Below are 25,969 nucleotides of genomic sequence, written 5' to 3'. Positions count from 1 at the left end.
GAGTGCGCTGTACTACAAGAACATTTAAATTGTAATGCTGTTAAAACAGACAACAGACATAGGTAGATTAGGGTGTGTCGAGATGAAACATTTACACACGGCTCGACAATAAGAATAGAATGTAACCTACCTACCAAGGCATCCGATTTACAGTTCGAAAATAGCATAAATTGTGAATAATCTGCGCAACCTGTCCTATCGTGCACATTGCCATGGAAGTGCTTACATGGCCCAACGAAGGGGTGGGGAGCAGGAGGATAATTCCATTCGCTGGAAGTTTCTGCCACATTTAAGTTCTTAATATGCTTAAAAGACATGGTCATGGAAGACAGCATGTGAATGTAATAAAACAACTTGGCATGTTGTTAAGGATAGAAAGTGTTTCAATGTCTATGAAGGTTTATGATAACATTTTCCCAGGACAATGAATGCTCAGTGATTTTAAATCTCACTGCACGTTTTAAATTTTTAATTTGTCACACAAAATGAGAGAACGAAATTAAAATACATTAAACAAAAGCATAATAAACGAAAACATTATGGCCAAAGTCGAAATTGGTCTTGTTTATATTAACACAAGAGTTTGGGAAAACCCATTAAAATCGTCATGACTGAATTTGTTTGACATTTTTCAAGTGTCATTTATCTTAAGGGCATATGTGACTAACCTACAGGTTCGAACTTTATTCACAATGAGCTCGTTGCAAGCGCACTGAAAATGCTGATCTCAAATTGAGTAGAGTATATATGTATAATAGACTGTCCCACGCTACAAAGGAGAACAATTTTTGCAAAAGGGAAACGCATGCCCTCAATTGTTTTCCTTCTGACAAAATATTGTGGCGATCGGATAACGATAGCTCGTGTTGACACTACATCAAAAATTAGATACAGTACTTTCTAAGGAATCCAGTTGGGCACAGTTGAAAAGAAATTCGTTCGCAAAGTACATACACATCTATATGGTATTTATGGGATGTATACTACTCGACTACACAGTGGCTGTGCCGCTTTCGAACGTGTAGGATTCGACTCGGAAATTCTACTGTATTTGGCTCAACCCTGTCCATGTCTAATCACGATCCTCTCCGTACCGTTTTTCAAACGATGTCCGTACTCATAAAAACCGATCTTCCAATTTGACTTCTTGAATCCTATAGAGAGTAGATGTCAGCCGATTTGAAAAAAGGGCAAATATATCAAATATCTTTCTTTATTTTTGACCCGTTTTCCCTGCCAGTTATCACCCATGTTAGTATATATAACCCCTTCCACAGCTAGCTTTTAAAAGCATCATCACTGTGTGACCTCTTTGAAGTTTTGCGGTGAACGTCCACAAACAAGTCATAAGCGTATATTTTATGGACATTGTCCGCAACATCTGGCCACCAATTTTTCTTTACACATTGGTGGTTGTATGTAAACATTAAACATTTTGTGGACATTTTCTTAAAAAAGGCTTGACGGCTAATATTGCACAGTGGCCAGCTGTGAATGTAAACAAAAAACTGAGGTTATGATTGCAACAAGCAACAAGACAGCAAATACATACACCTACAATAACACACTGCTCCTTTGTTATGATTTGTCCCATTACTAAGCAGAGGTAAGTAAATGTGTCACCAAAAAAAAAAAAAAAGCAAAAAAGAGAAACGCTGTCAGACAACAATGCCGGATATTTTTAGACAACTGTGGTCAACTAGAAGCGAATAATAACAAATCTCGAAGTATTTTGCATAAATATTCGTATGTCTAAACGTCGTTTATATCTTCATATGAATGGTCTGCCCATCACTTAACCCTGCTCTCCTACCCCCAAAGTTCTTAGGCACAAAAACAAAATACAACAAAACTTCAGCGACAACAAAAGTACGGGAAATAAAAAAAAAATAATAAATTTGTGCTAAATTTATAAATAACCCATTCCGTACACAAACACAGACATTGGGACATGCTTGTTTGAACTAAGGGGATTGCTCCACAATGTGTGTGTGTGAGTGTGTGTTTGCGCATACGAGAGACATGTATATTATGATTATCATAAATAATAATCAATAAATCAATGACGTGTAAATTCACATATGGCAGAATGTCAACGTATTGGTAGGTCGTTTTGGTTACTGCTCAAGTGTTGCTTGCCTCTGTTCACATTTTCGTAGCCGTCACAAGGCCAGAAGATGCGAAATGCTGAACTAGGGTGAAAGTGACAAAAATAGGGTCCTCAATGTTATCACAACGATGATCTCTTTGAGGCTGTGCTTGTCAAGCCTTTTGTTCTTGAACGCTTGAATGTAGCAAGGGCAATTTCAGCTGGTTACTAATTTTAAACCAGAGTCTGAGGTGGAATGGGTCTGAGATTATTTTAGGGAGTCCCATACATTATTTGGAGACTGTGCTAAGCTACAGAGTATGTGTGTGTGTGTGTGTGCGTGTTTGTTGAATGACTTTTAGGTTTTTAAATAACCTTATCTAGTTTGAATTAAAACATCTTTTCAACACTGTTGCATATTTTTAGGCTACATAAATGTTGTCGTTGATGCTAAAAGCGGTAAGCCGATTACACTGTACTACACTGCGTATGAGGAATGTTTGAGGTATATAACCATACGCATTGCGGTACCATGGGGGAAATAAGCAAAAATGGTTAAATAGCGTTAAGTTCGGCTAGGCCGAATTATTTAAATATTCCTGCACCATGGATTGCATTTGGCAATTATATTTGTATAAGCATTGCTTTTGCAAATCCCAGTAACGTTTTATATGGAGCGTTTGTTAGGTTATGGACCTATACGGACTGTAACAAGTTGGAAGTTTCAGCATAAATCAACAGTCCAAATCTTAACGCAATCGGATTAGATGTGTAAGATGTCAAATACGAGGATCAGTACATAATACTTTAGACCGATTTGGATAAAAAGCTATGAAAATGTTTCCAGAACAGATCATAACAGAAGTCTTTGTGCAAAGCTTTAGTCAAATGGGATAAAAATTGTGTCCTCGAGAGGTTCTTTGGCCTCAAAATAGAAAATCTATATATATATGAGAGCTATATAAGGGTTCAAAAGCGATTTGAACCATTCTTGAATAGAATATTGGAGGACATGTAAAATTTCAGTAAAATTTAATAGTAATTTTGCGCTCCAGAAAAAATAGGGAAAATGGGTTATAATGGATCTATATATTTTGACCCATTTTAGACAGGTGTTGCGTTTTCGCATCAGTGACTTGCCAACATTTACATGTATGTATGTATAATATTCAGAATAATAATCTATTCAAAAAGGTGCCTGTGGTATTTCGTACAATTTCGTCATTCGTACAATATGCCAAAAAAAATCATTTCAGAAATTTTTCATTTCACAAAGAAACAGAACATATATATAAGTCGGTCAAATCGGGACTTCCGCAGCATTAATCGCATCTACATTTAGTCCTCTTTAAAACGTTTAAAAGCAAATAACATTTAAAAGCAATAACTACTGGAAGAAGAAGAAAAAGGCTATGATGTAACTTTTTTGGAAATAAATGCAAATTTTGATATTTTTTTTGGAAATTTTTATTTTCTGAAGCGAATAACTTTTAATAGGAAGGGACAATTTACCCAGTTTTAAATGCCCGTAGCATTTTGTAACCTTTCTAGTTATGTCACAGAATTTTCAATCGGTTTACAAACAGTCTCAAAATTTAAGAAATTCCAAAGTTACCTTAACAAAAATTTTCAAAAAAAATCTTTGTAATTCCAATAACTTATTAGAGATATACTGCACATGGTAACATGTTTTTTGTAGTTTTACGAGCTCTATCTTAAAAAAAAAAATAATCAATACCAAAGTTACCTTAACAAAAATTTTCAAAAAAAATCCTTGTAATTCCAATAACTTATTAGAGATATACTGCACATGGTAACATGTTTTTTGTAGTTTTACGAGCTCTATCTTTAAAAAAAAAATAATCAAGCCGATCGATCCATAAATGACTATTTGGTAAGCAACACAAAATTTAACATACCAGAAGTGACCAACTTTCAAGTCCCATGGATCAGTCTTTGGATCAACTAGGCTCCCCAAACTTTGTATAGTTATTGGAAAACATCTCAACTTTGACCATGTAAAGTTTCGTGAACATATCTCTACCCATTCAAAAATTCTAGAATTGTTTCCAAGATTATTTAATAGATCGACTTGAAATATCAAGACGATCAAGAATAAATACATTTTTTAGGGTCGCAAATAAATATTTAGTGGAGTTGCAAACGGATTGGCTGGATTATTATACCCCCATCTTAAAAAAAATAGCAAAACAAAAAAAATTAACCTTATTACCAGGACACCAACACAACGTTCATCATTCATATGTTATCCTCTTCCATCTTAAATTACTCAACCTTGACAGATGGACTAAGGGACAAGCTCTAGGTGATCAAGAACATATATGTGGACATTTGATAAAACAACTTATCTCAAAATAAGACAATTTTCTAGGATTACTGTTATAAATGTATCGTGTAAAGGCGTTTTTTTTTTTGTCTTACCAGGATCTTTCTACCAATTCAGTTTCCGCCAAATCAACATTTCTCGGCATTTTTTGAAGTTGTATATGACAAAGGAAATCAAGGGGTCGAAACGCGTCAAATCATTGTTGGTGTGGCGTATCTCCTGTGGCTACCATATTTCTCATTGTATAAAATTTTCGATCAATAAGCTCATGTTGAAAGAAAAATGATCTCCGCCCTTAAAGGCAAACAGAAATAATAAATAATAACAAGTAAAAGCGTGCAAAGTTCGGCCGGGCCGAATCTTGGGAAATTTAAACTTCTGTTAAGCCAGCAAAAGTCAAAGGATAATCGAGAGACCGGTTTATATGGGAACTATATCAGATTACAAACTGATTTGGACCGTACTTGGCACAGTTGTTGGAAGTCGTAATAGAACACCTCATGTAAAATTTTAGCCATATGGGACAAAAATTGCGGCTTCTAAAGGTTCAAGAATTCAAATCGGGAAATCGGCCTACATCAATAGTAAGTATCTGTGCAAAATTTCAAACACCTAGCTTTAAGCATTCGACCGCTATCGTGATTTCGACTGACGGACGACCATGGTTAGATCGTCTCAGAATGTCGAGATTATCAAGAATATATTCAATTTATGGGACTTAGACGAATATTTCGAGGAGTTACGAACAGAATGACTAGATTAAGTTCTGAAATTTTGAACCTTGGTGTAAAAAAGCTTCAACTACTACTTTTTCTGTCCACATTTGCTTGAATTGATACACAAAAGCTTTTGTATGATATTTAATGTGTTTTTCGCTCTCCTGTAAAATTCGTGTTTTCGAGATATGTAGCTTTGTCAAATGTCCACAGATATGTATGCTTTAGGTCTATAAACAATATTTTCATACTTTACAAACGCAATGACAAATGTATCGTATTCTATTTCCATGCTGGAAGGTAGACAAATAAAAAGACAAAATATAACCCGATAACTCACACATCAATTTTGAAAGTTAAAAAACAAACTTTTTAGAGAAATGTAATAAAAAATAAAGTTTTATAGCATTTTCTTTAACACTAATTTATAAAATGTGGAGAGCTAAATTGTGTATCATTAACTAGACCACAGGTCGCTCTGCAATTGTAACTAACTCAACTTAAGCTTGTTTCCCTTCCTTCCCATAATTCATCAGTTTCATCACTTTACCCCATGACTTTTGTTTTCGTTTTCTATTTTTCTTTTAAAATTGACAACACTACCAAGTTTGTTGACTCCATTATCTATGCAGTGGGCGATAAGCTTCGAGCGCCGCCAAACGTGGTTCATTCAGAACTTACTCTGCCGCCAGCTACGAGGTATCTATTGTGGTTAATTCAATTGTTGGGCCAGTCATTGATAAGTCCGCAATGCATATTCGCCGTAGACCCACCATGCTGGTGGAACACATTTGAATGGAACTACGCATTCATACCAGTGTCGCATGTGTGACATTACCGACAGTTGGCAGCATTGTTGCTGTGTGTGGTTAAGTGACTTAATTTTAAGTACATCACTCGATTAGGGTTATCTAGCTACCGGGAATGGTTGGCCATTGTCATCGTGACATATGTTGATAACAAAGAACTCATAGAGGTTTGCTGATATGAATGAATGGAACATAAATTACACCCGCTCACTTTTATGGCCCATATTCCAACATATTTTTGCCCCATCTCAACTCTCAGGTCCAATGTGAATGTCTAATGAAATGTATACTAAGGTGGGTCGGGTTTTTCGGTTATCAAACTTGTATTTTATGGGAAATTTTTGGCAAGAAACAATTGGCACAAAATCCAATACGAGCTTTTTTAAGAAACCGTTAGTTTTTTACCTTTTTGAAACAGCAGACTATGTGCTTTTTTAGCAAAAACAATTGATTTGTAGTTTTTTAACTAATTTTTTTAATGATATTTTTACTTACAAATTTCTGTGAGCGCCTTTTGCTATTTCGACAACCTTACAATTCGACCCAACCTAATGCAAACAGCAAAATGAAGTTCAAGTGTTTATTAAAAACACAAGACAGCTAGTTGTGGTTATCGTGTGTTATCGCGCTTTCACAAGAAGATGCCTCAATGTGAGTAATACACACTAAATGATGGTAAACGAGTACTTATTTGATCATACCTTTTTTTGGCAAAAAAGAAGCAAACCTTTTGGTCTAGACAACTGGCATTTTTAACAAATTATGATGAATGGCTTAGTAGGGGTCATATCGGACTTCATATCGATATAGCCTAGAGGTCCAAGTAGTAGTAGGATTAATCTAGTTTTGTTCATACTAGCGCAGAGGTTAGTATGTTCACCTATGACGCTGAACGCCTGGGTTCGAATCTTGGCGAGACCATCAGAAAAAATTCAGCGGCAACATTTGTGAGGTACTATGCCAAGTAAAACTCCTCTTCATATCACGATAACATATCATATCGTTCGGACTCGGCTATAAAAAGGAGGTCCCCTATCATTGAACTTAGACTTGAATCGGACTGCACTCATTGATATCTGAGAAGTTTGCCCCTGTTCCTTAGTGGAATGTTCATGGGCAAAATTTGCAATTTTGCTAAAGATCTAGATCTGGTCGTATTGAAAAGTATTAAGTATCGTATTAAATACCTGGAGGACTTATCTCTGAATTAAAAACCGTCCTCGACTCTCGTAGATCTCTCAACGAGATGGTTGAACAGTTAAAATTTCACCTGTTCCTATTAAAGTTCAGCTACTTATGTCAGGTGTTAGTCTAAGAACAGAGGACTATCGAAGGAACTACCCGGTTTCTTCTGAGAGTTTAGTAAATTACATTGGGTCAACAGATAGCATCAAGGGATTTGAAGACAATTAGTGTATTGTTATCACCCTATGTTAACCTTACCTAAAAAAGTTCAAATACATAGGCTCTGATTGTAGCACGCGTGTAAATGCTTCAAAATATTTTTTAAGCTGGCAAATTTCAGATATGCATTCAAGAAACAAAATTTTTCGTTTTTGCTTTTTTCCCAAACGCTAAAATAGTAATTCTATTTAAAAGAACAATCAGTGATCTGCGATCCTTTGATCTCTCGACAGCACGATATCGCTGAAATTTGGCACAGAAAGCTGTTCAACATCCGTGTTCAATATGGCCTAGATCGGTCTATATTTGAATATAACTGCAATATATACCGATCTACCGATTTAAGTTCTTGGGCACATAAAAGACATTTATTGACCGATTTCGCTGAAATTTGATACAATTGATACAATGAGCTGCGTTAGACCCTTACATATCCATCCCGAGTATGGAGGATATCGGACTATATTTAGAAATTTCTGCCATATAAAACAGTAAATTCAAAGTTCATCCCGGCCGAATTTAATGCCTTTTTACTTGTTATAAGTTTGCGAAATGTCAAATATTATAAACGTAAACGCTATCGAGACCAACTATTTTTCCTTTAAATAATATCCCGCAGAATTTTGCTGCAAAACTTCATCAATGAGAGTTTGAAAAAGCGCCATAACTGCCGCTCCCATCCTTTTTGTTATATTTTAAGAATTTCGTTGGAAGAAAAAGAATTCTCTAAAAATATTTTTTACTTGAATTTATTCCATGCTACTGCAACTGACACCCGATTCCTTCCCCACTTGCAAACTCAGCACAGCCTTCAGAGCTACTTAGTAAACCAAACGATTATTTGTGGAAATTTACCAATGATTATATTTTATCCGTTTGAGCCGCTCCTTAGTTCGGAAATAGCCTAGATTTTGACTGCTAAATAATTTCACTTCATAAAGGCTAATTTTGTCGTGTTTTGTCTTCATTTCAAGTGATAGTTGACCCAGATAAGCGAACATTTGAGCTTTATTACAGCAACAACGAAGACCACACCGAAACACACCCTCAATCGTAATAACAGCAAATCCATGCCGTATTTCATGTTGTCCAATGCCAGACTTTTGCCAGCACATGGTCACCGTATAATGAAAACCAATACAAAAGAGGGAAAAGAGAAAATCCAGATAGGATATAACCAACCCAACCAACCATTCATAAGGAAAAAGTAAAAGAAAATCATTTGGCAACCGCCAACAACAGCATTTACCCATCTCGATTGGGTTGTAACACTCCGAACGATTGGCCATTGAAATGGAGAACATAACGTATTCAACGAAAAACAAAAGCCTGCGATGAATTTAAAAAGTCTTATTTTCTTAAAACGATATTCTTCGCTACAATTCATGCCCAAAAAAGGAAAGTTTGCAGACATCGATCTTACGGAAGTTTTTGCTGCAACAACTGAAACCCGATTAGCGGATAATTTGCATAATTTGATAATTTGACCTGTAAGAGTAGAATTTTGGCGAGTCGTTGAAGAATTCAATTGAAAACATTTAAGGTCTTACAAATACTCTTGAAATTTAATAATCACACGTTCAGTTTCCTTCAAAAGGAGATGAGCTAACTGAAACGGAATTTAAGAAATTGCATTATCAGTAGACAATTGAAACAGACATCCCTCCACAGTAAATAGTTCTAGTTGTCAAACAGCCAATTGACGAAACAATCAAAATATTTTCAATTCACAGTGTAGTTATTTAAAAAATTGCAATTTCTTAAAATAAGTTATAATAAGAAATGTATTAAAATTACGAAACAATACTCAAAAATAGAAAAATTATTTTTAAAAATTTTAATCATTTTTCTATTTTTTTTTTTTTTAAATTGAGAACAATTTCCACCGACGATGCAAATTTGCTTATGAACATTACATTAAGGAACAGGGGCAAACTTCTCACATATCAATGAATGATGTCCCATTCAAGTTTGAGCCCAATGAAAGGGGCCTCCTTTTTATAGCCGAGTCCGAACGGCGTGTTGCATTGCGAAACGTCTTGGGGGAAGTTTTTATATGGCTGCCATACCATTCATACAAATGAAGGATAACCACCGTTGAAAACGTTTTCGGATGTCTTCGCCAGGATTCGAACAGGCATTCAGCGTCATAGGCTGCTAACCTCGGCGCTTTCTTATTCAAAAAAGTGAATGATACTACCCTATAAGTGATTGAAGAAGTTTCAATTAAAAAAATTAATTGGATAAATTAAGTTTGTGCTTGGAAAAGATTTTGGCTATTAAGGTCTTAGCTACAACAACATGCTCTACAAAAGTTAAAAAAAATGTCAGTAATAAATTTTGAACCAATCAACATCTCTTATTTTGATTGATTTCAATTACTTATTTACTGCAATCTAATAATCACAAGTTGACCAATCGTTGATATCTTAGACCTCTTGAAGGTTGAGACGCATGACTACACTTCGCACGTGATAATTTGAATAGATTTTGTAAAACACAATTAAAAATTGGATTAAAATTTGTTTTTAGAGAAAATTTTATTGAAATTTTGTGTAATTTTATGGCAATTTCAAAAAAAAATACACAGGTTAAGTTGTTCTACAAAATCGCCCACTGTGACAAAAATGTATATGAGTGAATTCACATAAATCCATTGTCAGTTTGGGAAATAAACAAAGCTCCTATACACAAACACAAGTTCACCTAAAACAACATGGTTTGTTCCAAAGCAACAACAGCAGCAACAAAAGCCACAAACAATAATCCATGGCAGAATAGCTCCGTTAACATTTTCATGTGTCGGCCAGTCACCACTGTCGGATATTTTATGTGGATTTACACGACTGAAGTCCTGCCAAGAGAAACAGTGCACCTCTACAGAGTAATGGATTGTCACCAGCTGGGTCAATTGATTCAAAAGGGACTAGCCTTTGTTTGTTTCATAAATCTGTTATCGTAGCTCTTGAACTTTTTCTAATAGCATTGAGCATTGCCATATATCAGGGCAAAATTAAAAAGTTCAGTGCTCAATTATTGGAAATTATTTTCTAACAAAAATTGGGTGATATAGGGTAAATTCATTATGGTCTATAGCTGGCTTCAACTATTCCGTCTTTAGCTGAAAGGTGAGATAGAATTTTGGACATGACAAGTCGAGTGAGAAGAGCAATCCCGGCATTGGCAGACTGCTTAGGATGGACCAGTGCCCGTCGCCACTTAACATAACGCCAGATTATAAGAGTCTAGCCACCGATCAAAGGTAAAGACTGTTTAACCTTTGCACGCCCAAAACGCACCTGAGTGGGATCTCTAATCCACAAACATTGATAAATTAGCGAATTTTTAATTTCGCTATTTTCTTTACAAGAAAATAATAACCAAACACTAATCTTGGATTACCTTAACTGTTTGTTTTAATATTTTACGTTTTTTATAAGTTGTAGTTGAAAACCCACCCAGGCGGGTTACACATTTTCTACAAAGTTTTTGTGCGCCACCATTCTATTATTGAAAAAAGTGAACATAATATGCATTATGATCCAAAAAAAATAAATAAATCCTATGCAAATAAATCCATTAAGGAATTGCCAATTTTTTGTTTAAACTCTTTCATAAATCAGCAAATTGTACAAAGTTGGACAAAAATTTACGTTATATGCTTGTATTGAATTGAATTTGCTGTTTTAGCAAAAAATTACTGCTGTCCCATTTGCAGCACACTTTCGGCTGTTACAGGAAACATTTTTGCTATTTTTACTAACAAAGTTCTATGAGTGTATGAATGAGTGCTGTCCGATTCAAATTTTAAGCTCAATGTTGTATTTTGCTCTACTTCAGTTTTTCTTTCCATAAGTATGGAACTTTTGGATATATGTGGCGGTTTTCCCCAAATTATGCAGTGAACTCATTCAAACAAAGTTTGCTGAAAATAGCAAACACTGTCTTCTGAATATTAGTAGTTTATTTTGCTGCTATTATAGCAGTAGTTCTGCTATTGCAGCAGTAGTTCTGCTTTTTCGGAGAAGCGGGCTGACTGCTGAAAAATCTCTTGTTTGCTGAAAATTACTGCTACTTAATTATGAAGGGGATGTTTGAAGAAAAAATAAAATACAAATGTAAATGTGTGTCTCAGTGGATGTTTACAATCTCTACTGAATGTATACTTTCCATAATTTTTTTTCTTTAAATTTAGAGACAAAAGGCAATGCCAGTCATGCACATATAATAGAGCAATAGAGAGCGAGCTCAGCCATTTTTCGAAATGTATACCAATGGATGCGATATCATATGTACAAGGAATCTGTTGATCAGGTAGCTTCTCTACAGTAATATTCCCCAAAATAAAATCATTTCTTCCAACAGAATTTCTAAAAAAATGCCGAAAGTAATCAAAACAAGTATTAACAATAGCAAACAAGTTTTATTTTTCAGCAGATATTTGTAATTAAAACAGGAGTTTGCTGATTTAGCGGAACGAAATGTTTGCTAATATAGCAGTCCCATGTTTGCTGAAACAGCAGTAATGTCTGCTTTCCCATTTGGCTATTTTGAAAACCAAATTTGATTGAGTGCAGGTGAGTTTTGGACTACAGCGGACATAAAAGTCTTAGAACCTGCGAAAGTTAAGAGAATTTGGGGCCAAAAACCTGGAAAGCCCACCCAAGTGGACTTGTTGTCTATTGGGACACTAGGGGTAAAAGCTATTTGGGCGTAGAGTTCGAATCTGATACAAAATTCTGGACCAAAGTGTTTGGGAAGCAACCCCCGCCAGTTTAAAAACTACTTTAAAACTGAAATTTTAGCACATCTATACATTCTACAAAAATGTTCGCCAGAAAATTCTACTATTGATCTGGTTTACATGAGAGCTACGCTCAGAGAAATTTGTTAGTAACAACAGCAAAACAATTTGCTGTAACAACCAAAAACATGCTGAAAAGTGGACAGCAGTAGTTTTTGCTAAAACAACAAACATTTCTGCTGTTTTCATACAGCAAAATATTGAATTTAGCCTCAAAATTAAAAAAAATGCTTTTAAAACTTGTTAACTACATCTTATCATTTAGTGCTAAAGAGTTTCAGAATACAATTTTACAAAACTTTCAACAATTTCTTAATCTTTTTAAATGATTTAAAATAACACCAAACAAAATACAATATATATGAGTTTAAACAAAAAACAAGTGAAAGCGTGCGAAGTTCGCCCGGGTCGAATCTTGGGAACCCACCACCAGGGATTCTGCTAAAAATTTATACCAAATAAATTAAGTTGTAGGGCATAATCTTATTCTACACACCAAACTTCTGTCGAACCAGCAATTATTAAAGCTTTTAGGAACTGAACAAGGATAATTGAGAGACCGGTCTAAATGAGGTTATAGGACGATTTTTACTGTACTCGGCACAGTTGGAAGCCATAACCGAACACCACATGCAAAATTTCAGCCAAATAAAAGTCAAATCTGGAGATCGGTTTATATGGGAGCTATATCAGTTTATAGACCGATTCGCACCGTATTTGACATAGAACACTAAATGCAAAACTTCAGCTAAATCTGATAAAAATTTCGACTTCCAGGAGTCAAGAAGTCAAATCGGGACATCGGTTTATATGGGAGCTATATCTATATCTGAACCGATATGGTCAATTTGCAATCCCCAACGACCTACATCAATAGTAAGTATATGTACAAAATTTCAAGTGGATAGCTTAACGCGTTCGACCGGCATCGTGATTTTGAAAGACGGACGGACGGACATGGCTACACCCTTAGGGAGTGTTGGACGAATATTTCAAAGTGTTACAAACGGAATGACTCGATTAGCATATCCCCATCCTATGGTATTATTAACTCCTAAAATGGCCAAAAATTGTAAAATAGAAAATGGCTTAACGATCGTTATATTTAATAAAAACAACAGGTTATAGACCATATTTCACTTTTCTATATTTAACTTAAACATAAATTGGTGCAAAGTTTTATAGCCCTAGGTTAACTCTCACTATTTTTGTTCAACTTTTTTGGGAAAAGGCAACACTGTGCGTCCCATCCTGAAATAGACATATTTACCAGCCGTGGCCTACTACAACTATGTGACACAGGCTGGAACTTTGAGCACCGATCTATGTGGTGTTCATAGTTATTAGGAGAAGCTTAGCTGACAGCAACCAGGCGGATCCACAGTTTGCAGATAGTGAAATGCTCCGTATACAGTAGTTGAGAGGGCGAGCGGCACCGGCTCTTGTTTAAATACTGAGTGCTTAGGATGTTCGATATAATAAGGCAGGGTATTGGCGCCTTCACGTTTCCGCGGCTATGGGTCCTACGAGAAAATAACTTTGAACAACAATTTTTGCACAGAAAATCATAGCAACTACCTATTACGTATCATTTGTTTGTTTGTTTATTGATACCAGACATCACAAGATTAAAATCTTATATAAGACGATGCCGTTTTAAAGAATGAATAACATTGAATATGTGTTTTTAGAAAAATAAATAATAAAAATAATATTATTATAAACTTGAATTATAAAAGTAATTGTTTACAGGAACATTTTTAGGAATTTTACAATAGTTTAAACATAGTGTTTGAAAATTGTTTTTTCGAAGAATGTAGCATTACTTATGGTTTGGATGTTGGATGGTAAATTGTTCCAAAGACGAATACCGTTTATTGAAAATTGTTTCTCAGAGTTTGAGGTTCGAAAGCGAGGTATTGTAGAATAATTTTTTGTCCTCTGGCAGATCTAGCAAAATGAAGATGATCATAAAGAGATTTTGACCGCTTAAGATAAATAATTTTTTGCAGTGGAATAGGCCATTTCGCTTTTAGGAGGTTTTCGAAACTAATATCGATTATTTTGTAGGCGAATTGAGAAATAGCAAGCAATGTTGTAGCTTACTTTCAGTTTGTTAAGTCTCTCGAATCAAAATTTGCGAAAAGCATGCGAACTTGAAATGGTGTTGAAGTACGCATAGACCATAAACTTCGCAGCAATCCTTGAACTTTACCAACAGCTTTGTTAATATGATTGGTGCAAGTCAGTTTTGAGTTGAATATTACATCAAGGTTGCGGAATGAATTAACAGTTTCTGTTGCTAAGCTGACCAGAGTAGCTCTAACTGGAGGAATTTGGGTAGGTGGTCGTTTTGAGATTTTCATTAGCTTGGTCTTTGCCGTATTGCGACAGAGACTCACCCACTTCTGGATTTCATTTAGCTCGTTATTAATATTATTCACACATGATTGCACACAATTTTGGAGTAAGCTGGAGAAAAGCTGCGTCAACGTACATTTGCACATAACAATGCATTAGAATATCAGGTAGATCGTAGAACTCTTATTGATACATCAACTGCTGTAGATGTTATATCACCAAATTTTGGCAAATCAAGGATTTATGCCATCAAATCCCACTGTGTCAGACTTTATGGTTGCAAAACTTTGTAGAACGTCTTCGCGACTAACACATCTAAACGTGGCTTCAATCTGTGCTGTAGAAATACAAGAATAAGTGTTTGTGGCAGGTTCCTTAGTATTTATTCTTGGAAAGTTCTCGTTTACCTCACCAATCACAACAATCAGTGATGGTATTGGACTTCGAGCCAATTCCAATGTTTCTTATTTCTTTCCAAGTTTTGCAATTGTATATGTTGATTTCAAAACATTTGACTTGCTATTCGGATCGCGATTTCAAGACCATACCAATGATGGTATTTTAAAAACTTTTGTATTTAGAGAAAAAATTTCTTTAAATTTTTTAGAGAAATATCCAATGAATTTTACAGGCATTTTGTCCCTGAAAAAATGTTATCTTGAAGAAATTTTTTATTTCATGAGATGGCGGTTATATTAACGTTGTTACGATATGCCAGTTGTGGGCGCACACTCTTTTCAAGTCAGTGGGATTATGCTCTTGTGTTCTTACACAATAATGTGCAATTGTGTGGCTATATTTGCGCACCACTGCTATTTAATTTTAAATAATTTTGAGAACCAATAACTTTAGACGAAAAAACTACGGCAAAAATTATTTTTACTGCAAAAATTTATTTTGAAACTCAACCAGGCAAAGTAAAAATTTGAAAGTTGAAAGGATCTCTCGGCAAACCAATATCAAACAACAACAATATTATTCATAAGCAGCAAAACAGTGCCATTAAACACCACAGCACTTGTGGGCTTTGTTGGTGGTTTGTTTTATTTTCTTTGTTCGGCCCGCGCTGGTTTGCTTGTTCTCGTTTGTTTACTGCTTCAGTTCTCTGGTTTTTCTCTATCACTCACTCTCTACTATTACACTTAAAACAATTGTATCAATTTTGCCGACGCGGAGGTTTTAACTCAAGATCTCCTGTTTGGCAGTATTGCATGCATCCCCTGGTCTATCGATACCACTTTTTTATTGATTAGCTAATGTAATAAGCATATTAAGTGTCTCAAATTACCTCAGTTATAAAAATGTAAACCCACTTTCAAAAAAATTTGTTGAATACGAAATAAACTTTTTTTATGCCGATTTCGTTTAAAATAAATTAAAAAAAAAAAAGAAAAAAAATGTTTTGACCGGCCGGGGGATTCGAACCTAGCTTTGCAAATCATGAATGGCATGGGAGGGAGTCTGGTGTGCTATATGGAATTAAGCGTATATTATCAATTATTTTGTCTGTCAAATCTCTAAAAACCTACTTCTGCTAAAGGTCGTTGAGAATTATCTGTTTCACATACAAATTTGTTAGTTGGTTCTATCTTAGAGTTATTTTGTCTGTGTAGCTTTGAAGTAGTGCATTTCCCCCCTAAAGGGGGACTTCCACAACTTTCAGATCTCAAGGTTCGAAAATTGCACACTTCTATGGAGACAGACAATTTTAGGGTTGTCGACAAGCATTAAAACGCCAAACAGTAGAAATGGATCATGGGTGATACAAGTTGTACCCATACCAATTAAATGGCAATCTCACCGCGCCACATTAGTCATTTCTAATTTAGCCGACACGAATCGTCAGTGGCTGTTAAACTATAACCACCAACCACCATCAATGGAAGGTTTCGCTCTAAAACAAAAGCAAAAACACCATAGGCGACTGACGCGTTTCCCTCCAAATTTCTATAAGTTGAAATAGTTTTTGGAAATTACTTTCTCATTTTCTCATCTATTCAAATGGGTTCAATTTGTTCACAATTTGATGGGGGCATCTCACCTCCTCCGAAATGTTGGTGGAGCAGCCAAATCGTTCACATAACCACGAACACATCCAACAGTTGAGTTGAGATATTATTTTTGAAATCGGTATTGTTACATTGTTTGGCGTCACGCGAACTTTGGCCAGGAGTCAAATTATTTATGTTATTTTTGGGAAGAGATTTCCCAGCCATAAATGTGTGATTATTGCCAAGGTGATTGGTGGATAGTGTGCTGTCATTTTGCATGCATTGACAATGGCACAAAGAACACTCCCTTTTTGAAAGTGCTACTTTTAAAGGGGCCGCTTCTTCAAGCAGACAGACGCTCAAGGTTGAGAATGAAACGGTGTGCATGTGTCTGTGTGTCTTCTTATTACGTGATTGTGTTGGCAAAGAAGAATTTTTTAAGGGCAAATTTACCTTAAACGCTCATGTCAGATAAAAGCTTTTGTGAATGCTTCCATAAAATGATGAAAAGTAGTAGTAGTGTTTTGGGATATGAATTGTTAAGAGCAGAAGGGAGCTGAAAATTGAAACATTACGGCAGATGTTGCGTGATGTGATTTGAAAATGCTCTCCATTAGAAGGACTGCCTCGTTTGCAGGACAATACATGGATGGTATGTACTCGTACACAATTGTGAGACTCTGGTAGCAGTACAATAGGATCTAATGAAAGTTCTTATACAAAGTTGGAAAATTTGAAAGTTAAATTGTTCCTTTTGCTTCGGGATTACCAGAAGGTAAAGGAACAGCAATATACATAGAAATTAAAAAGTTTAATAAGAAAAAAGTTGACAGGATTAGAAACAAGTGCCAATTGTATCGCAAGTAAAAACTTATGTTCTGTCTTTAAATACCCCCCACTTTGGATTTTGTGAAGTATTATGTGAGGTACTTCGTTTTGATACCAAAAAGGGGATTAATGTTGGCCAATAGCTTTGGAATAAAAAAAAAGTTAAAAGGCAGTACCACCTTTCGACAGACAAAAGTAAAGCCTACCAGACAAAGATACTACAATACCTGCGCTCTTTTATGAAGCAGACACATGGGTACTTTGGAAAAGCAGCCAGTAGGCAGTGCTAGAGATAAAATATTTAAACAAATTATCGTTAACAGAGAGTATCGGTGACAACGAGCTGTACAGCTATGCGTTGACTTTGAACGTATAGTTGAACGCATTAAAATATGTACAACTTGGATAGTTCGTGTTGCGGCAATGACTACTAAAAAAACTCGATACATACGATACGATAGAAAAGTCAGTTGGTAATAGCAAACACTGTTCTGTTGACTGTTAGAAGTTAATTCTGCTGTTAGCCATAACAAATGTTTGCAATTTGACAACATCAGACTGACTGCTAAACAGCCTGTTGTTTGTTCAAAATGTCTGCTGCTCAATTTATGATGGGAAATGATAGAAGGAGAACTTTAATTTTTGGAAAGAAAATGAGAAGAAATTGCCTGATCGCAGACAGAAAAAATACCTAAAATAATCAAAACACATGAGCGGCTTTAACATGCATACATAAATAATAGGCGATATCAGCAAACTAATTTTTCTGGGTGTGCATATAGTGGTGAAAAAAAAACAATTTTTTCTCGTATTTTGTTTATTTTTGCTTTTCTTTAATATTTTAAAGCTGATGCAATTTAAATAAAAAAAGCGTTTTGTCCTTCACTTAACAACAATAAAGAAAGGTTAAATCATATATTAGTTTCAACAATATAAAAACTTTACCGGTTTGATGCTGCTTGGCAAAAGCTTTTTTAGACTTTTACCTAGTGGGTGAAGAGTAAAAAGAAACTTTGGAGTCTTACAAAGATTCACTATATCTTCTACATACCTAACATTAATGTTAGCTTTAAGCATTTTTCCATTTGTCAATGTGTTATATTTTTTGGTGTGTTTAGTAAGTAAAGCAATAATAATTAGATGATGAAAAATGTTTGCGGTGAAAACAGAAAATATGCTGAAACTGGACACAGCAGATTTTTTTTTGCAAAAACAGCAAATATTGTTTGCTGTTTTCAGATGGAAAAATGGAAAAAAATTTAAAGTTGCCTATATATGTCATAAAAACTTCAATAACTTTAATAATGCCCTAATTATCGTTTAGAACTTTAAAATTTTGGTACGGTTTACTTTGAAAGTTAAAACAATTTAATTGACAATCAGCCTACAGTGTTTGCTGATATTAGAAAATATACATCCACAAGTAAGTTGGTGCCTAGTGTAATCAATGCTTTAACTAAAACACAACGGAAGAGAGAAGGCATTCTTAATATTTCCCAGGTGTACAAGCACTCTCACTTTCTCTCTCTCTCTCTCGCTCGCTCTCTCACAGCGTTGTAGAAACTTCCAAATCCAATTGTATACAGATACTTATCGAAAAACAATAACAAGAGTCAAGAAAAACACTGTATCGAATAACAAATCGATTTTAAATGGGGATTTTGTAGCATTTGCCATGAAATATCGCAAAATCTTTAAAATGGGTCACATCACAGAGCACATGACATACGCTACTACCGATGTGCCTACATACATACGAGTATGTTGATAATTCTGTTACGTATAATGTACAACTTTATAGATAACAAACAATCGGAAAAGTGATCCAATTAACCGTGTTCAGAATCATTGGTAATTATTCTACACATCAATATTGGCCCGCCGTCAGTGGTTGGCACTCTGCCACAACTTCTGTATATTCCTTAAGGAATTGAACAATTAAATGGAAATTCAAGTAATCTGTAATCAGCTATTAGCGTTAATTATAATGGATGGTATTTTGTATGGTAGTATGTTCGTAGAGTCAACGAGGCAGCTATGAGAAATTCAAATGTGAACCGTTCATACTGTCAGTCGGTATGTGATGCGATAGTCGTACGTGCTGCTGTTGATTGACAAGGTTGAAATAACGCACATAAAAATATCAAACAAATTCATAAAAATTCATATTCAAACGATAAACATCAACAACATCAAATGTTCGTTCGCTCCGACGTACGAATGTACATAGTACGTATGAATATATTGTAGTATATAAATATACATATGGTTAGTGATATTTATTTATTAATTTATTTTTACTTTTTTTTTAATTTCGGCCAAACAAACAAACATAGTTTGGGAGACTGGCAGTGATGGAGAAATTAATTCGTACGGACAAATAGTTGGTATAATCGGGTAAATGCAAGGAAAATTAGATCACAATGACTTTTTATACCCTAAACCACTACTGTGGTAAAGGGTATTATAACTTAGTGCCTTTATTTGTAACACCCAAAGACGCATTCATAAGTATACCGATCGACTCAGAATCACTTTCTGATTCGATTTAGCTATGTCCGTCTGTCCATTTGTCTGTCTGTTTGTTTGTCTGTCCGTCTGTCCATGTTAATTTGTGTACAAACACAGGTCACAATTTTCATCCCATCGTCTTCAAATTTGGTACAGTTATGTTTTTCGGCCTAGAGACGAAGCCTATTGAAATTGAAAAAAATTGGTTTAGATTGGGATGTAGCTTCCATATATATGGTCATGCGATTTGCAGTAATAATGCAATAAAATGGTAATTTGTTAAACGTTTCTCTCGCAATTTGGCAGGAGGTATTTTCTTACTCTCAACATTACTGGCGAATTTCAAAGAAATAGGTTCAGATTTAGATATAGCTCTCAATATATATCGCCCGATTTTCACTCCTAGAGTCACTGCAAACTCATTTATTGACCAAACTTCCTAAAACTTTGTTGAACGCTTTCCCCGACGACTACCACAATATCTAAGAAGTTTGCTCGAATTCGGTTCATATTTAGATATAGCTGCCATATAAATGATCGTCAGATTTGGACTTAAACTGCAATAAAATGCTCATATGTTATCCGATTCTCTCAAAATTTGGCAGGAAGGATTTTCTTATGACATTCGACATCACTGGTCCATTTCATAGAAATCGGTTCAGATTTAGATATAGCTGCCATATATATATCGTTCGATTTTCACTCATATGGTGAATGCAAGCGCATTTATTCACCAACCCAAAATTTTGTACAACGCTTTCCCTGACGATTAATACAATATCTAAGAAGTTTGCTCGATCGGTTCAGATTTAGATGTAGCTCCCATATAAATGTTCGTCAGATTTGGACTAATATTGCAATAAAGTGCTCATTTGTTAACCGATTCTCTCAAAAATTGGCAGGAAGAATTTTCTTATGACTTTTAATATTACTGGTGAGTTTCATAGAAATCGGTTGAGATTTATATATAGCTGCCATATACGTACTTCTCCTAGTTTTCACTTCTAGGGTCACCGCAAGCGCATTATTGACCAATATTGCCAAAATTGTGCACCATTCTTTCCTCAATGCCTACCACAATATCTAAGAAGTTTGGTCAAAATCGGTTCAGATTTAGATGTAGCCCCCATATATATTTTCATCAGATTTTGGATAATTTGCAATAATGTTGTCATTTGTCAACCGTATTTATTACAGTTTGAACATATTTGCTTGAAATTTGATACGGATTGTTTAATAACCTATCTGAAAACATCCGCCGAGGTTCATCAAGATTGATTCAGAATTAGATATAGCTCCCACTTTGTACTTAAAGTGTAGGTGTAGAGTATTATAAAGTTGGCATCCCCCGACTTTTGCCCTTTCTTACAGGTTTTATATACTGTAATGAAAAATTTGGAATTCTCTATAATTGGATGTTAAATTACCGCATCATTAGTCTTGGGCAAAATCGTTCAACAAAGGCATCGACCCTTTTCGGTCCGTTCCGATAAAGAAACTATTTCTAATTCATCGTTCCATTTAGTTCATATGCCAAAGCAACTATTTTGAGATGCAAACAAAACAAACAAGAGAACACAAACACCATTAACTGACAACAAGAAAGTTCTTCAGCTTTGCAAAAAAATTAGCTTATTGAGTTAAAATTTGGAAATGTTCTGCAGGCGGAGATCCGGGCGATCACGGAATGCGTGAAGTGGTGTGATGCTAACGCGAGGACGTCGAGTGTGAACATCTTTGCCGACAGTAAAATTGCCATAAGGGCAATAACAAGGTCACGAACAGTCTTCGAGTGTAAGATGGAGATTAACGCCATCTCTGAGGATGGCAAACTCCGCACTGTTTGGGTGCCGGGCAATAAGCGAGTAAGGGGGAATAAAGGGCAGACGATTTGGCGGTGAAGGCCAGAGAACTGCCGTCAATAAACTTGGTTAACCAGAAGCCTTTCAGATCGACACAGTCCGAGTTAAGGGTGTAGGCGACGAATGCGCATGCAACATTGTGGAACAGCGAAACGGTCGGTAGGACGGCGAAAATCCAATACGAGGCTATTACTAAAAGGAAGCAAGAAGGAGGTCAGTATAGCTATTGGTATCATGACGGGACACATAGGACTACGAGCTCACTTATGTAAAATCGGTACGGCAAGTGATAGCATGTGTAGGGCATGCGGGGAAGACGATGAAACGTTGGAGCATTTCCTTTGTCATTGCCCGGCTTTCGTATCTAACATATACCGGTACTGAGGGGATACAATACCAGACATGAACCAACTTAGGGGAGTGGTATTGAAAACAATTAAGGATTTTGTAAGTAGCACGGAATTCCTAAGCCAATTACTGGCATAGGTGTATGTCCATAGTGGCATGATTCGGATAAATATCTGCACCCTCTCTTCAACCTAACCTAACCTAAAGGAATGAGTGTGTAAAATGAATGAATGGAATTAAAACGGAAATAAGAGGTTAATTAAATTTTTTTGAAAACGAAAACTCAAATTGAAAATTTTTAAAAAATAATTTTTTGCATTTAAAAAGTGTCCTCAAAAAGAGCAAAAGTTTTGTTTTTGTTTTTTTTTAATTTTAAATGCTTTTAATTAAAACTAACAAACTTTAGGCTTATGAATTATGAAATTATTGTTTAATCGGATAATACTATATTATTAAAAGGACAATGGATTTATAAAGGCAATTTTACAAATGGTGGTACATATTACGGCCAAACGGCTGAATGGATTTTAACGAAATCGGCATCAATCGAAAGATATTTTTTTTTCAGAGAAACGACGAATATATATGAAAATATATTTTCCTTAACGAATAGCCACGAAAATGAGGTATTCATTTTTAATAAAAGAAAAAGGCGCATACATACAGCAAATTGTTCTTTTTTTAAGCATTCTTTATGCGTGGGAATGCAAGGCATAGGTGGGAGTATTAGTGGTGAGAGTAAGAGAAAAAAACTGAAGCGAGAAGAAGAGTATCACTATTTGGGTGAGGGTGTTGTGAGGGTTTGATATATGTGGCCCTACTTGGTATGTAGGTCAGCCAATTCATTAAGTCTCGGCTTTAGCGTGCAAGACAACAAATATTATAATTACAGTACAGGCCGATTGGTGGGTGGGTGTCACATATATTATATTATTGAACTGTCAAGGGATTTTTAAAGGCGAGTTTGTGGTACATATTACTGGCCAAATGGCTGAATGGATTTCCATTTTTCATTTTCCGAAAAGAGAAACCGTGAACATGAGGAATTAATCTTCAATAAAAGATTAAGAAACAACAATTTGATGTTGTTTTTTTTTTACTCAAGCACCCGTATTTGTGTGAATGCAATGGAATAGAAATTGGAAGAGCATGAGTTACGTGAGAGTAAGAGGAGCAGTGTCACTATTAAGGTGAGGATGTTGTGGAGGTGTGATGTGCGTGATTCCAATTGGCAATTACTTAAGGTTCGGCTTTTACGTGTGAGGCATTTGCTTTTTTGTTGTTCTTTGTATATCTACTGTTCTTTGTATATCTCATAGCTACAGTATGCAAAGTGTAGTGAGTGGATGTGTATTATATTTAAACATAGAATAGAAAATTATAAAGTTTGCCAGCCATGCAAGATTCTGCTCAGTCAAAGTCACTAACTATACGACTATTTTATGTACTCAATAAACGAAATAATTGGTTGACAGTTTAAAAAGTAAGGGAGAGGATGCAGTATTTCTTTGGTCCATATAGACCCAAAAACACATAACCATAGGATGGGGATATACTATCTTCGCCATTCTGTTGGTAACTACTCAAAATATTCGTCTGAGACGCCATAAAGTATATATATTCTTGATCGTCGTGACATTTTATGTCGATCTAGCCATGTCCGTCCGTCTGTCAAAAAAACGCTAACTTTCGAAGGAGTAAAGCTAGCCGCTTGAATTTTTGCACAAATACTTCTTATTAGTGTAGGTCGGTTGGGATTGTAAATGGGTCATATCGGTCCATGTTTTGATATAAAGCGATCTTGGGTCTCTAGAGGGCGCAATTCTGGTTCGATTTGACTGAAATTTTGCACGTGGTGTTTTGATATCACTTCCAACAAATGCGCTAAGCATGGTTTAAATCGGTCCATGTTTTGATATAGCTGCCATATAAACCGATCTTGGGTCTTGACTTCTTGAGCCTCTAGAGTGCGCAATTCTTATCCGATTGGAATTTAATTGTGCACGACGTGTTTCGTTATGATATCCAACTACTGTGCCAAATATGGTTCAAATCGGTCCATAGACTAAGACGCTTTTACTGGTTTGTTATCATTGATTTTCCTAATAAACTTTGTAACTTTTTTGCAAAACTGTACACGATCCTTTGAATACAAAATGCGCCCGTGAGTCCTAGAAGGTAAGATCACAAATTTAGGGTAATTTTTGTACTGTGCTTGGCGTACTTGGGTGGGTTAAATTTTATTAAAAAGGGGTACATCAATAAAAAATTTAATTTTGTCAATATGATCGATAGGGTCAAAAGCCAATGATATTGATGCAAAAGTTAAACTATCGATACCATCTATAGTGCAATCGATAGCTTGCCAGCTGTATAATTAAATACTCAATCAATTTTCATATAAAACGCATCTAGAATATGTCCTCTTTACGAAATAAAAAGAAAAAAAAAACTAAGGTGTTTAACCAAGATTTTGAATAAATTAAATTTCAAAAACAGCTGTCGATTTCTTAAATGCCAATACAGCTGGACGCGTTGGAACAAAACTGAAAATAAAATTAAAAGAGAAAAGAAACTGTGGAACTAAAAGGGTAAAAGGGATGGAATTAGGACCGGTCCTTACATTTAGGCAGTCGTTCATTGGAACTAGTTCGTTCCGGAACAACGAAAGACTAATCATCATATTATTGTTAGAGTTTAACAAGGTAAAATGCAATACAAGTTAAGGGTGGTCAAACTGTAATGCACATGGTTAAATTTAAATCTCACCTTTGGCAGATTAATGAAAGACAAACGAAAAGTATTCTATTAACATTATTTATTTTAATAAATGGAATACATTGACAATGGGGTGTAAAACAAAAGATGGGCCAAATTCTTGCCACTGAAAGGTCCCTTATAAACATACCTTGTTTCTAGATAAGGTATAGGGATTCATGACATCTTTCATTTTTCCTTACTGCGGTAATAACCTATGATGCAAATATGCATACTTTCTGATCTTTGCTCGGTTAAATCTAACTAGATCAAGTAGGGGAAGAATAATTGTACATTTGAGGCGGCAAAGCCTAGGGTCGGAATGGCAATTCTTCGTCGGTGGAAAACGTATTTGGAATACTCTTCCCAAAGAATTATAAGGCATAAGCAATATACTTATATTGAAAAATAAACTACAGTCGGACCTTGATTAACCGCGATGCTCAGGAACAGAGGCATTACGGATAATAAATTTTCCCGTATAGTCAAACTACATTTTTTACAAATATTTTTAATAAAAATTCCATATTGTGGTGCAGTTTTATGCAATAATATGTAACTAACCTATGTATTTTCTTAATATTTTATTTTAATTTTTAATGGATAGAGAATACATAAAATTAGACCTCTCCAAGAAGTGTCCAAACCAAAAGATATTTTTGGGCTAATAATGTCATCTTCAGCCAATCATTGTCCGCCTATGACGCTGAATGCATGGGTTCAAATCCTGGCAGTAACATCAGAAAATTTTTCAGCGATGATTATCCCCTCCTAATGCTGGCGACATTTGTGAGAAACTTTGCCATGTAAAAACTTCTCCCCAAAGAGGTGCCGCTCTGTGGCACGCCGTTCGGACTCGGCTATAAAAAGGAAGTCCCTTAGCATTGTGATAAGGGACACATTGCTATGTGAGAAGTTTGACCCAGTTCTTTAAAGGCATTTTCATGGGCAAGTTTGCAATATCATCTTCAGATGCATCCGAACTATTTCCCTCTTGAGTCTTATCTGTGGCATTTGTCATACCTCTAACTTCACCATGGGACAAAACAGCAAATTTAGTAGAATTATTATGCCACTTGAGCCATCTTTCTATATCTTCAGTAGTAAACCTATTAGTTACATCATCATTAGCAAACAATAAT

The 25,969-nt window shown here is 35.4% G+C and overlaps 2 protein-coding genes across 7 annotated transcripts in view; one reads left to right on the top strand and one right to left on the bottom strand.

The window, feature by feature from the left end:
- Positions 1-25,969, bottom strand: part of LOC106083834 (1-phosphatidylinositol 4,5-bisphosphate phosphodiesterase classes I and II) — a 125,182-nt gene that overhangs the window by 85,300 nt on the left and 13,913 nt on the right. The window lies entirely within an intron of this gene.
- The window catches only part of LOC131995729 (uncharacterized), a 29,382-nt gene continuing 13,494 nt past the window's right edge, over positions 10,082-25,969 (top strand). The window contains exons 1-2 of the mRNA XM_059364680.1: positions 10,082-10,300; positions 18,902-19,108. Coding sequence (XP_059220663.1) covers positions 10,082-10,300; positions 18,902-19,108 — 426 coding nt within the window. The remainder of the gene's footprint in view (positions 10,301-18,901; positions 19,109-25,969) is intronic.

Source organism: Stomoxys calcitrans, chromosome 3 (assembly GCF_963082655.1).
Source record: "Stomoxys calcitrans chromosome 3, idStoCalc2.1, whole genome shotgun sequence".
NCBI classification, from domain to species: domain Eukaryota; kingdom Metazoa; phylum Arthropoda; class Insecta; order Diptera; family Muscidae; genus Stomoxys; species Stomoxys calcitrans.
The sequence above is the reverse complement of the archived record's forward strand: the minus strand, read 5'-3'. Positions and strand labels throughout refer to the sequence as shown.